This window comes from Lotus japonicus, chromosome 2, assembly GCF_012489685.1.
Source record: "Lotus japonicus ecotype B-129 chromosome 2, LjGifu_v1.2".
NCBI lineage: Eukaryota > Viridiplantae > Streptophyta > Magnoliopsida > Fabales > Fabaceae > Lotus > Lotus japonicus.
In genome coordinates, this window is record NC_080042.1 from 95,462,832 (window position 1) to 95,475,684 (window position 12,853).

At 42.0% G+C, this 12,853-nt stretch overlaps 1 protein-coding gene across 1 annotated transcript; it reads left to right on the forward strand.

Moving 5' to 3' along the window:
- Positions 1–68: 68 nt before the first annotated feature.
- LOC130741456 (RNA pseudouridine synthase 4, mitochondrial) lies at positions 69–12,693 on the forward strand. The gene is made up of 9 exons (XM_057594386.1): positions 69–8,268; positions 8,351–8,497; positions 8,581–8,628; positions 8,720–8,800; positions 10,196–10,309; positions 10,468–10,566; positions 11,235–11,346; positions 12,059–12,105; positions 12,220–12,693. Exons 1-9 carry the CDS (start codon positions 7,987–7,989, stop codon positions 12,577–12,579), a joined length of 1,290 nt encoding a protein of 429 aa, XP_057450369.1. The 5' UTR covers positions 69–7,986; the 3' UTR covers positions 12,580–12,693.
- The last annotated feature ends 160 nt before the right edge of the window (positions 12,694–12,853 follow it).

A 12,853-nucleotide genomic window follows, 5' to 3' on the forward strand; every position in this document is an offset into this window, starting at 1 on the left:
CCTGGACCATTGGATCACTACTTTGCGGCATGGAGCAACAGAGGATCCAACGGCCCAGGATGAACCAAGTACGAGCCAGGCATGACGTTGCATGGCTCCAACCCTAATTTCCCTTCGTGTATATAAGGAGAACTCCTCCTCCATATTAAGGTAACTCATTTCTTCACCTCTTCACTCACTCACTCTCATTCCCCTACTTACTTTGGCATTGGAGTCCCTTGCAGGAGCCCCTCCCGGGACCTTCTCCGACCGTCCCAGCTTCGCCGCGCCCCTCACCTTCTTCCTACCCCCGGCTTCTTGGGTAGTTTGGTCGCCCCCGATCAATTGGCGCCGTCTGTGGGGAGCGGTAAAACTTCTCCTCCACCACGTTATTGGAAAAAACTCACTTCAGCCCCGCCCACAACAACCGAATCCAAGAAGATTGGAGAAGAGATAAGATGATCCAAGCTCTGTCTAAGCAACCGGCAGCTTCAACGCAAACGGCACTGTCCTCCATGCCTGCCACTTGACGTTTCCCGCTACTGCAGCAATGGCTTTCCCACGGCTTCTTCATCTTCATCATGGCCCATGTTAAAATCAAACAAAGAGAACGGAAGATCCAGGTAGATCGGTGAAGAAAAAGAAGGTACAAAAGAACTCGGGAACGGAAGCAACAACGTTGAACCGCTCATCCACCACAAACCACCACTGAACTCCCCTCCACCCTCCTTTTCCTCCTTTCTCCATCTCCCTCCTTTCGTTCTCTGTTTAACCCTCAAGAGGAGAAAGAAACGATCGAGAAGAGCAGCGCACCAACGTCGATCTGCCTCTCTGATTGGAACTTCGCTGTTTACTCCACTGGTTGCCCCCGCCGCCGCTGGAATTTGGGGTAAAGATGGAGAATTTCCAGACGCAATTGCTGAAGGGGATGAGGGTAGCAACGTCCAAGCACACAAGAGGCAGGGACATCCTAGTATTTTCGCAACCCTTCTTGGAAAAAAGTAAGGGTAGCAATGTCATAAGACTAAAAAGACAAGGGTATTTTGCTAAAACTCAAAACCCACTGGATTTAGAAGAGAAGCATGGCTGGTGGGTCACGAGCTACTCTTCATCAGGTCATCAATCACTCTTTTTCATCATTATTTTATCCTATAGTACTACCTAGTCTATGATATATGAACATTACTTCCCCCTTTTGTTATATATATCGTTTCCCCAACGTCTGCACAGGGGGGTTTTGAAAAACTAGCTTTTTATAGTAACTAAAATCTGGTTCAGCATCACGTGATCTTGTACCTTTTTTAATCTTAATTGATACTGCACAAATCTTGACAATATGAAGCCAAAGGTAGCCATTTAGACATTTCTAGTTTTTCTACCTTTTTTGGTCTTATATGAACATTTGCTTACTCCTACACGGTCAACATGCTCTTACCTCCTTTTATCTTATGTGAGTAACTATGTCAACATACACCAACATAACCTTATAAATATGGAACTGTATGCCCTCTTTTAACCGTGATGGGCCATGTGAAAGTGAATTACTGTTACATTCTTGTATAATTTTTGTCTTATATGAATATTGCTAAATGCTCCTACACCGACGTGGAACTTCAAAAACTAGTGGTAAAAACTAGTATGGTCTAACATCAGGCGAGGTGAACATGATAGCTAAGTTAGCTATGTTAACAAATTATGCCTACAAATATATTGGCAACATCTTTGTTGACAAGGAATGTAGGACAAATTCGCCGGTTAAAATAACATGTAATATTTCTTTGATATATTAGCTATTGTTCTTTGGTAATTAAGTAAGCCTCTAGCGTGTGATATCTCTTCTGAACTAGTTATGATATGGATGAGTCGGCTTTATGGAAATGTCCAAATCTACTCTTTCCAACTTTACTTATACGAACCTTTACTTGAAAAGTTTGGTATCATGTGAGACACTACTTTAGCTCAAGGACTAAATGAGGCCAGTCATGGGCACACTATGATAGAAAGACTAAGAAAGCCCCATTCTTATTGTCTTATGCTTGCTTTTGAAATATTGCCATATGATGATTATCCCCACTGATATATGGGAGAAAAGCCGCACGACTATGGTGTGCCCACTGTCATTTTTTAGACTTGTTGGTCTTGTGTATATTTTGCCTACATGCTTGGCTTAGGGGACACTACATGTAGGAATTCTACGAGGACCATGAGTCTCATCAAGCAAAAAAAATAGAAATTCACCACCTAACACCCAAGGGCAATTTGGACGATCAAGGATCACCAACTGAGTGTTACACATCGCAGCTAGTTCAAGACCATGAAAATGACTGAGCAATATTTCATATGCTATGCTACACATGTCTTATATGAACGAATGTATTAGCATGACCTTGTTCAAAAGGTAGCAGGTTTTAAGGAATTCTCCAAAGCAGGAAAAGACCTCGTAAAACCAATTAATTGGTTGAGGCGCCAAGAAGATAAAAAGACCTGACGGGCATAGACCCAACCGGGCACGACAAGACCTCGTAAAACCAATTAATTGGTCGAGGGGACGAGCAGATAAAAAGACCTGACGGGCATAGACCCAACCGGGCACGACAAGACCTCGTAAAACCAATTAATTGGTCGAGGGGACGAGAAGATAAAAAGACATGACGGGCATAGACCCAACTGAGCACGACAAGACCTCGCAAAACCGATTAATTGGTTGAGACACCGAATAACTAGGTCTCGCCGAGCATAGACTCGGTCAGGCACGAAGAGACCTCTCGGGACTAATAAACTGGTTGAGGCAACAAAGAGTTGAAAGTCCCTTCCGAGTGCCTCAACGCTCGGCGAGAGGGATATGAAGAAGAAACCCTCCCCGAGCATCGCATCGCTCGACGAGAGGGTGATGAAGAAAAAATCATCCCTGAGCATAGCAACACTCGATGACAGGGATATGAAGAAGAGTTCCCTCCGAGCACCGCAACGCTTGGTGGGAGGGAATTGGAGATTAAATCCCCTGGAGTGTGTCAACGCTCGGAGGGAGAGGAGATGAAGACAAACCCCCCTCGAGTGTCTTAATGCCTGGCGAGAACGAACACGGAGACAAATTTCCAAGTGTTCAGACACTTACTTGAGGACGAGCATAACCCCTAAAATTTGAGGGTTTGGGGAAGCTCAAGCCAAGAAACCTCCAAAGCGTCAAAACGCTTAGCCGAGGACGGTCGCTAAGAAGTCCCTCCGAGCGCGCGAACGCCTGGGCGAGCGGATAAAAGAAATCAAGAAGGATAAGACAATGAAGACGAAGAAAAGATAGGAGAATCCCCGGAGACTCAAATTCCTCTGAGCGGATAACAAAAATTCAAAAAAAAACCCTAAGTGTCAAAACGCTTAGTCAAGACCGATCATCCCACTAAAACCAAACGTTTTAGTCAGGTCCCAAAGATTCAGAAACTCTACTATCTCGAAACAACAAAATGTCAAAGAACTTCCGCTCCATACCACACGAGCGATCGGGCTGGGGCTCATCCGGGCTCACCCTTAAATCCGCAATCGGGTCACACCACCCTCGTAGCTGGAGCTCCATGATGGACTAGAGCTAGGGGACTACTGTTCCGGGAGCCTCCAAAACCGACCGTCCCTCAAGGACGATCGACCCAATCCTGTCACTCAAGCTCCACATCCATAGCTTTGTCTAAAGATCAAGAAAAATAACCTCTAAGGACCAATCTCTCGACAAGCGAGTGCAAGGATTCCTCCGAGTCCTAAGAAATTTGTCAGACAATTGGCAACTTCCCTCCGAGAACACTAAGTCTTTCGAGTGAAAACAACTTACCTCTCGACATCCATCACTAAATGCTAGAGTTAGGAGATTGTTATTCCGAGAGAGAATTCAAGATGGACTTCCGACTTTAAACTCCAACTCTATTAGCTCAAGCTCCACAATTCTTGTGGACCAGAGCTAGGGGACTACTGTTCTGGGAGCCTCCAAAACCGACCGTCCCCCGAGGACGATCGGCCCAATCTCGTAGCTCAAGCTCCACAATTCTTGTGGACCAGAGCTAGGGGACTACTGTTCTGGGAGACGCTCCAGCCGATCACTGCCCATGTCGATCACACTGTCTCCTCACCCGATCAAGACTAAGGACGATCAACCTTGATCGACCAAGCGATCCCACTATTTCCACTACTGTTCTGGGAGCCTCCAAAACCGACCGTCCCCCGAGGACGATCGACCCAATCTCGTAGCTCAAGCTCCACAACCCTTGTGGACCAGAGCTAGGGGACTACTGTTCTGGGAACTTGGGAGATACCTAGGTCCGACTCCACACTCCCACAAAGGACAACGGTGGGACCCAGGGCCTAGGAGTTAACTTCCCTCAACCACCCTAGAAAGCTAGGGACTGTACCTACCACACGGGGAATCCTGGACCGTGAGATCTCGCTGGCGTCGCAGGAATGACAAGAGGATCGAACGACTGGGGGCCACCCGCATACAGGGCATGCATGACTGTTCAGAGAACCCTAGTAACTCCTCCGCGAAAACGCCGCCCTTAAAGCTCATGCTCCACTGTGGCAGTGGACCAGAGCTGGGGGACTACTGTTCTGGGAAACCATGGCACGGACGACCAGAGCAGGCCCAGGGCGGAAACCTAACGAAACGGCCACCACCGCCCGTGGACGACCACCGCTCCAGGAAACCCTCGAACGGACGACCGGAGTGGACCTAATGGGACGATCACCCACTAAACGATCGCTACCTCCTCCCGGCCCGCTTGGGACGGAGGAGACTTCCCTTTTTAGTACAAGACAATCACCGGGCCCACCATGTAGGGGTTGACCTATCCCAACCACCCTACGGTACTAGTGGTTGGAGGCACAGATCCCAAGGAACCCTGGACCATTGGATCACTACTTTGCGGCATGGAGCAACAGAGGATCCAACGGCCCAGGATGAACCAAGTACGAGCCAGGCATGACGTTGCATGGCTCCAACCCTAATTTCCCTTCGTGTATATAAGGAGAACTCCTCCTCCATATTAAGGTAACTCATTTCTTCACCTCTTCACTCACTCACTCTCATTCCCCTACTTACTTTGGCATTGGAGTCCCTTGCAGGAGCCCCTCCCGGGACCTTCTCCGACCGTCCCAGCTTCGTCGCGCCCCTCACCTTCTTCCTACCCCCGGCTTCTTGGGTAGTTTGGTCGCCCCCGATCAAACTGTATTATATTATATGGTTAGAAGATGCTGATAGTTGCTAGCTTAGCATACTATATAGGTTTTTTTGGTCCGCGTATGTTATACTATACGGGTGAAAGTGCACCCTAGGTCTTGCACAATGTAAGAGCTTATTTGACTTATTATAACAGGTAATAGTCACATGTTCATAAGAAGAAAAAAAACTTACATTCCAAAAATACCCTCTACTCTTCCCTATGTTTGGGTTTCTGTCAATTGGGAAAATGATGACTTCAAGCCCTGTGTCATCTTATGAGTCAACCTCGACTGTTGTCTCGCCACCAAACCCGACAATACCTATAATGTATGGAATAAGTGTTTCATTGGAAAACATGCGAAAAACTCATATTTCACTCACCCCAAAATCTAGATTTCCACTCGGCGATGACGAGCGAGGTGAAGATTCATCATTAGGCTTGGAATTCTCTCATCTCGTAGTTGTTGTCATTTGAATCTTTGCAAGCACTTCCATCTGGTCACTTATAATTCCATATCTCGAGGTGTTGCGCATAGGAACCTCCAGCGACACATTTTCACAAATAAATCACATTGATGACGATGATGTGACCCATCTTTCTTCATCTTCTAGGTTAGAAGAGACTCTTCAATCCATCACTGTTTGCGAGTGCCAAAAGTGGGTGGGTGGAGCGATGTGATTGTTATGTGTGTTTAAGCGATTTCCAAGAGAACGAGAGCTTGAGGTTGTTGCCAAAATGCAATCACGCCTTTCATCTCCCTTGTATTCTTGGCTGAAATGACATTCGAGTTGTCCCTTGTGCCTTCAAATCACAAGATCTAATTCTTCTTCAAACGCAAAATTTGAATCTGGGTCTCAATCGAGCAAAGCCATCTCCTTTTCATTCCTCGTGTTCTGAATCTTTTAGAGATAACTATTCAAATTCAAATTTCAAGATAAATACAATTGTAGAAATATGTTCTACTCTCAAATAAATTCTAGGGTTAATCCTCATATTAGTCCATGTGGTTGTGTCACTGTCTGAAATTAGCCCCTCCCGGAAAATTTGCAAAAGTGGATCCTCACATTTGAAAAATGTGTGGAGTAGGTCCTCGCCGGAGGCTGGAGCTCCGGCGAGTGATGAATAAGCATGCTGACTGGATTAATGAGGCTGACGTGACAATTAAAAAAAAATTACAAATCAGAATTATTTATTTAGCAAACCCTAATTAACCATAAAAACTAACTAATCGTAATTAAAAAAACAAAAATAATTAACAAAACTAAACCCTAATTTAACAAAACTAAAAGAATGCATCAATGGCAAATAATTAACAAATCTAACATCAGAATGTAACAAAATATTTTTTAACAACTAACACATCAAAAATAAATTCCCAATCTTCTCCTTCATCCAAACACGCCGCACCACCGCTTCTTCACCCCACCACCGCCGTAGTCTGAGTCGTCGGAGGTCGATGAGCCAGAGAGGGTTCTGGCGTCGTCTTTTGTGACTGAGAGGAGGAAGAAACAAGGAAGAGGATTGAGAAACAGAGGAAGAGAAAGAGAGAAGAAAAAGAAGAAGCCATGGATGGGAGAAGAGAAGAGAAGAGAGGGAAAGGGTTTGGCGGGTGGTTTTTCTGGGTTGGAAGGGGGGAGGGTTTGACGCTTGGAGAAGAGGCCGCCGCGGACGGTGGGGCGGTTCTGGGCGGGCTTCCTTTCCTCCATCATCACCATCCAGATCTATGTTGCTTGCTACCACGACAACGTTAAGGACTGAGAAATTGGTCTGTGCTTCACTGTGACAATTGGGTATTGCTCAGGATCAAGGTTTGGCCACTAGATTGGTCTGTGTTTACAGCATCTGCTACTCTATGATAAATGACCATCTCTCAAACCAGTTCTGGCTTCCTCTATCTCGATCTCTCGTTTGGATTCCTCTTTCTGGCCGGGTTTGGGTTTTTAGGTTAAGGTTTTTCAGGTTGAGGAACGGTTCAAGGTTCAGGTGGACATGATAGAGGGGGAGAATGGAGATAATGTCTTGTGGCAATAAATTGGGGAAGAAGAGATGCAGAAGATTTGATGAACCCTAATTTGATTGGGAATTGGGAATTGAGGTTAATTTGAGGGAATTAGATTTAATTTGGGAGGAATTGATTTTGTTAATTAATTTAGGGCTATTTTTGTTAATTGGGTTAAATTATCTGATGTGTTATTTATTTTTTATTTTTTTTCAAAAAATCCACATAAGCATAATTAATCATGTCTACATGCTTATTCATTACTCGCCGGAGCTTCGGCCTTTGACGAGGACCTGCTCCACACACTTTTCAAATGTGAGAATCCACTTTTGCAAATTTTCCGGGGAGGGACTAAATTCAGACGACAACACAACCACAGGGACTAATATGAGGATTGACCCAAAATTCTATTTATTACCATTTTCAATTTAAAAATAAATAAATATCCAATTTAAATGTTTATCTTTTACTATTAGGTTTCCCTAATATATATATATATTTTTTTTGAAGACAGGTTTCCCTAATATAATACAAACATAATTCGAAAAATTGATTTTTCTAATTTGAATACTATATGATATTATGATTTCATATTGACATATATCTTCAAATACCAATATTAACCCATGACCAATTGCATGTGGCGTTTTTTAGAATTACAAACAGAAAAAAAAAACTAAAAAAAAAAAACTGACAATTATCCTTTAATAATGATATTAACAATTTTTTACCCAGGAAACTAAAACTGACAATTTATAATAAGGAATAAAAGGGTAGCTTCCACCACTCCACTTTCTGTCTCAATCGTTGATGGCGGCGAAAGCCATCGTCCTCCGCGTCGGAGTCTTGAGGTCATGGAGGAGTCGTCACTTCTCCGCGACCAGTGAGCAGGATGCCAAAGCCAAATGGCATACTCTGCCGCCCGTCACTGCCACTGTGAAGGGGCAAGGGAACCAAGTCTCCTCCTCCACTTCCACCACTGCGCTCAAATGGGTTCTTCGCTGCTGCCCCAACCTACCTAGAACCCTTGTTCACAAGCTCTTTCGTCTAAGACAGGTTCGAGTGGCCATACAAGATAACAGACTCAAAAGGGTACATCCTTTTCTTTTTCTATGATTATATGCACAAACTCAAACTCTTTCGTCATTCTTAACCATTATATCATTCATGGAAGGTGACAGCCAAGGATACCTTGAACTCAGGAGATTGCATCGTTCTTCCTCATTCTGTTAAAGAAATCCCTATCCCTAAACAGCAGCAACTTGAGTGTCACACCACTGCCAAAGAAATCAGTTTCATCCGCAGTCTTGTTATCTATAAGGTTTTCGATATTAACTGTTTTTTTTTTTTGTATCAACGTACCTTTCTCTTAATTTGTAATACAATGAGATTATTGAAAACTAGGATCCTGCCATTCTTGTCCTCAACAAACCTCCAGGAATGCCAGTTCAGGTGACTATCTCATGCTCACAGCCATTGATTTTTTTTTCTTTTTCATTTGGATATTGATTCTTTCATGTGGATTGTGTCTCTCTTTGCATAGGGTGGCATTGATATCAAACGGAGCTTAGATGTAGTAGCTGCATCATGTTTAAAGTATGAATACTCAGAACCCCCTCGTCTGGTGAGCTCACTATCTTTACAATGTATAAAATGTTGTGTTTCTCTCCTATAAAGCTATACTGCTATACACAAATGGTGTTATCTTTTCTGTTTTTCCTGCCTGATGCTGGCACCCATAATTAGCGTCCTTCAGTTGCTTTGATTCAATGAAAAATGATGATAAAATAAAACTGAACTTGAATAGACTATTTAGTGAAGGACAACTGCATTTCATCAAAGGATAATTGCACTGTATCATGTTATTGTTCTTTTGCTAATGATTTGAAACATCACTATCCACCTCTAGCTGTTTGTGTCCAGGGAGGAAGGCTACCTCAAGATAGTCATGTACTGCTCAACTTTTTCACAACACAAGTTCCCTATACACTAGAGACTGGTCAAGGTTCTGAAAAGTAGTACTAGTATTTTTCTTAGTAGTCAATAGCGCGCTACAGCGGCATAGCGGAGCGGCAACCTTCTGCTATTGAGGTGAAATAGCGGCACACCTCACAACAGCAGCCGTAGCGGCAGATTGCAGCCTATAGCGGCGCTATATGGACGAAGGGAAAAATGACTCAAGCCCCTCGGTTTTAAACCGTTGGGGAACCTTTTTAGGGGCATATTAGGACTTTCCAGGGCCATTGTAGGTCAAACTTGAAAGAATGAAGCTTCATTCTTCTTTAAGAATTGCAAATCAGACCAACTCTGCCCTCTTCTCACTACTCACTTTGACCTCTCACCTTGGAGCTCCAAGGATCACCCCCTTTTCCGGCGACCATCCATCACTAGCGACCACCCTTCAGCGCTAGAAAATGATAGTGAATGATTTCTTATGTAGCTAGGAGCCTAAGAACTCTTATTTTAATGTTCATGTTCATGTTTTGTTACTTTAAGCCTTAGAGGCTTGAACTTGTTTTTAGTTTTTACCTTGCTTTTGAGTGGTTTTTAGTTGTGTGTTATTGTTCAAGACTTATGACTTCTATTGCTATTACGAATGTTATGAATTTTAGGCAATATTTAACATTTTTTTGGTATTTATATGTGTATAGTATTAAACTATTAATCATATAAAAGTTTATTATAAAAAAATCTGAATAGCGGCCATTCCGCTATGCGCTAGCCGCCTATCCCACTTTCGGAGCCGGCCGCTACGAGCCACTATCCGGGATTGGCTACTATGGTATCTTTAATCTTTAATGTAAAATGAAAATAATGGGTAAACATTAATTTTTTATAATTATTCTATCAAAGATTGTTACATCTGTTATCATAATTACAATTACAACATTTAAATATCCATGAAATTAGCGGGATTGTTTGCCTTTTCTGTTGTTTATTTGTCAATATGGTTGATGACTGGTTGTATATTTGAAGTATGGACTTGATATTGGATTGATACTACAAAATTGTATTTTAGGTGCATAGACTGGACAGAGACTGTTCTGGCATTTTGGTGATGGGAAGGACACAGACAAGTGCTACAGTTCTGCATTCCATCTTCCGGGAAAAAACTTCCAGTGCTTCAGATGATGTGAGTCATAGTTGTTACTTTTCGTAATTTCTCCAATCTCCACACATGCTGATGTGGATGACATTACCTCCAAAGTGTCGGTCTTCTATGGTCAATCATCACAGGTTGCTATATCTGTTTAATTTTTTTCCTTACCGGGTGCATTTGTTTGTAAACAGCTTGGCACAGAAAATAGAGTCCTACAAAGAAAGTACAGGGCATTGGTCATTGGATGCCCTAGACGCCCAAGGGGGTTGGTTACTGCTTCACTGGGTAAGGTTGTATTCATATTGACACTTGTTAACTGTTTATCCGAAATGTTCAATTGTGCTGCATCCATCTTCACAAATACTTCAGTCATATTCAGACATGTCAAACTAATAAAACAGTAGTGAAGTGAATTTATTTGTATATAGTGTATGCACAAGTGAGGAAGATTGTTCTGGATCTTAGCTTCTTCAACTCCACCGTGTAACATTTGGAGCATCTAAGAGTGAATGTTGTCATTAATTTCTCAATTTATCAGATCCATGACTATAAACAAAAAATGAATAATGATATTACTTGGATGGTGGGAAATTTATGTATGAGGACTTACCCTTAGCCAATTAATATTCTAGTTTTTAGCTGATCTTCTGAAGAATCCATTTTTAGTCATTGTGTTTCTTCTAATGATTTATGTGACTTGTGAACATGTGAAACAAGTTTAAAACAACCTTTTAGTTCTCTTGAGACGTGGCCTCATATGCATGGATTACCACCATCTCTCTGGCATTTCATGAATGCTGAGGCCTTACAGCTACAATATATATATATATATATATATATATATATATATATATATATATCAAAACCCATATTAGCTTCCTGTGTTTGGTGATTTTATGAACTATAGCTAGCTCCTCATATATTTTGAAAAATGTTTTAATCCTTTATGAGGTTTCAGGTGGTGGTTGACAATGGAAAATCCGATCGAATAACTATTGTTGACAATTCTTCGTTGCTGTCATCACAACATGCAATTACAGAGTACCGAGTGATTGGATCATCATCACACGGTTGGTAATGAAGCTTAGTTTAAATTCTAAGTTTGAAGTCACATTAACTTACCTGTTGGCATGGGTGATCATACCAGTAAGTGGGTTGGTTAACTTGTTTTAACTTTTAAAGCATAACACAACTCTGGTATTTTATCTTTTCCCCCCTTTTGCATTGGTGTGTGACATTTTAAACTTATTAGGACCTTAGTTTCATCCATTCAAGTTCACCCTTGTTGCTAATGGCTAATAAGACACGGACATTACTACATTAGTATTAGTAATATATGCAGCAGTAGCTAACCTTATGGAATTGTGGCTACACGTAATGCATGCTTCCAAACTAATTTTGTTTACAAAATGTTTTATTAAATAATTTATTTAACATTTTTCACATGACACTGATAAAACGCAGAAGGAGCTGATAGCTGCATACCAAGTAGGAGTTTGATTTAGATCTCATTTCGATGTGGATCAAATAGTACTTATTGGAGCTTATACAGTGTTTTCTCTAGCAGATAAGACTGATTAAAAAAAGATAAGCCCAAATATGTGTTTTTTAGTCTGTATCCAAATGGGACTATAATTTCATGTTTGGGAATTTGAACTTTACCGTCCGCCAAAAAGAAAAAAAAGTAATTTTACTAACTAGATGATGTCTTGTGATGACTTTTGTCACAACAGACCAGTTCTTGGCTGACAACCCCTACTTATGCCGCCGCTAATGATGCAGGTTACACATGGTTGGAGCTGTCCCCTTTAACTGGCAGAAAACACCAGGTAACAAAAACAAGGGAAGAATCATAACCAGCTGTTCTTGGTACCACATAACATTTAATCAATTCATGTATATCACCATAATTTCTATTCTAATTGTGTGTGCTGGTGCCACAGCTTCGAGTCCACTGTGCTGAGGTGTTAGGTACACCAATAGTTGGAGACTACAAGTATGGATGGCAAGCTCACAGGAAGTGGAGTCATTTTGATTTGTCTGATGTGGAAGAGTCGAGTGAAGAGCTTCTCAAAGAAGAGACACTCCCCTTTGGCCTTAATTTGAACAAGGGAAGCATCAATGAGAAGCAACCCCGTTTACATCTCCATTGCAAGCAAATAGTTTTGCCCGATATATCTCAAGCACTGAAGCATGTGCAATCAGATTCGAGTTATGACCTTTCACAAGTGAAAGCACTTGAGTTGGTCGCGGCTATGCCTCCATACATGCGAAGGAGTTGGGATGTCATGAATTCTTCTTGAGTTAGGTTTAAAATATTTACAACTTTCCTAATTCATTTGAGACTATTTAAGTTTTGGTCATTGAATTGAATTAAGATCAATAGACACATGGGGAAGTAGGGATGCCATTTTTCACTCGTGATGGATATCCTTGTGGGAATTCTCTCATTTGGGGTCCTAATCTTAGACTATCTTTAATGGTGTTGAAAGGGGGGTGTTTAGTGTTGAAAGGGGTAAATAATGGTGTTTAATTGAAGTGTTGAAAGTTGAAAGGGGGAGAGAGGAGTTGAAAAAA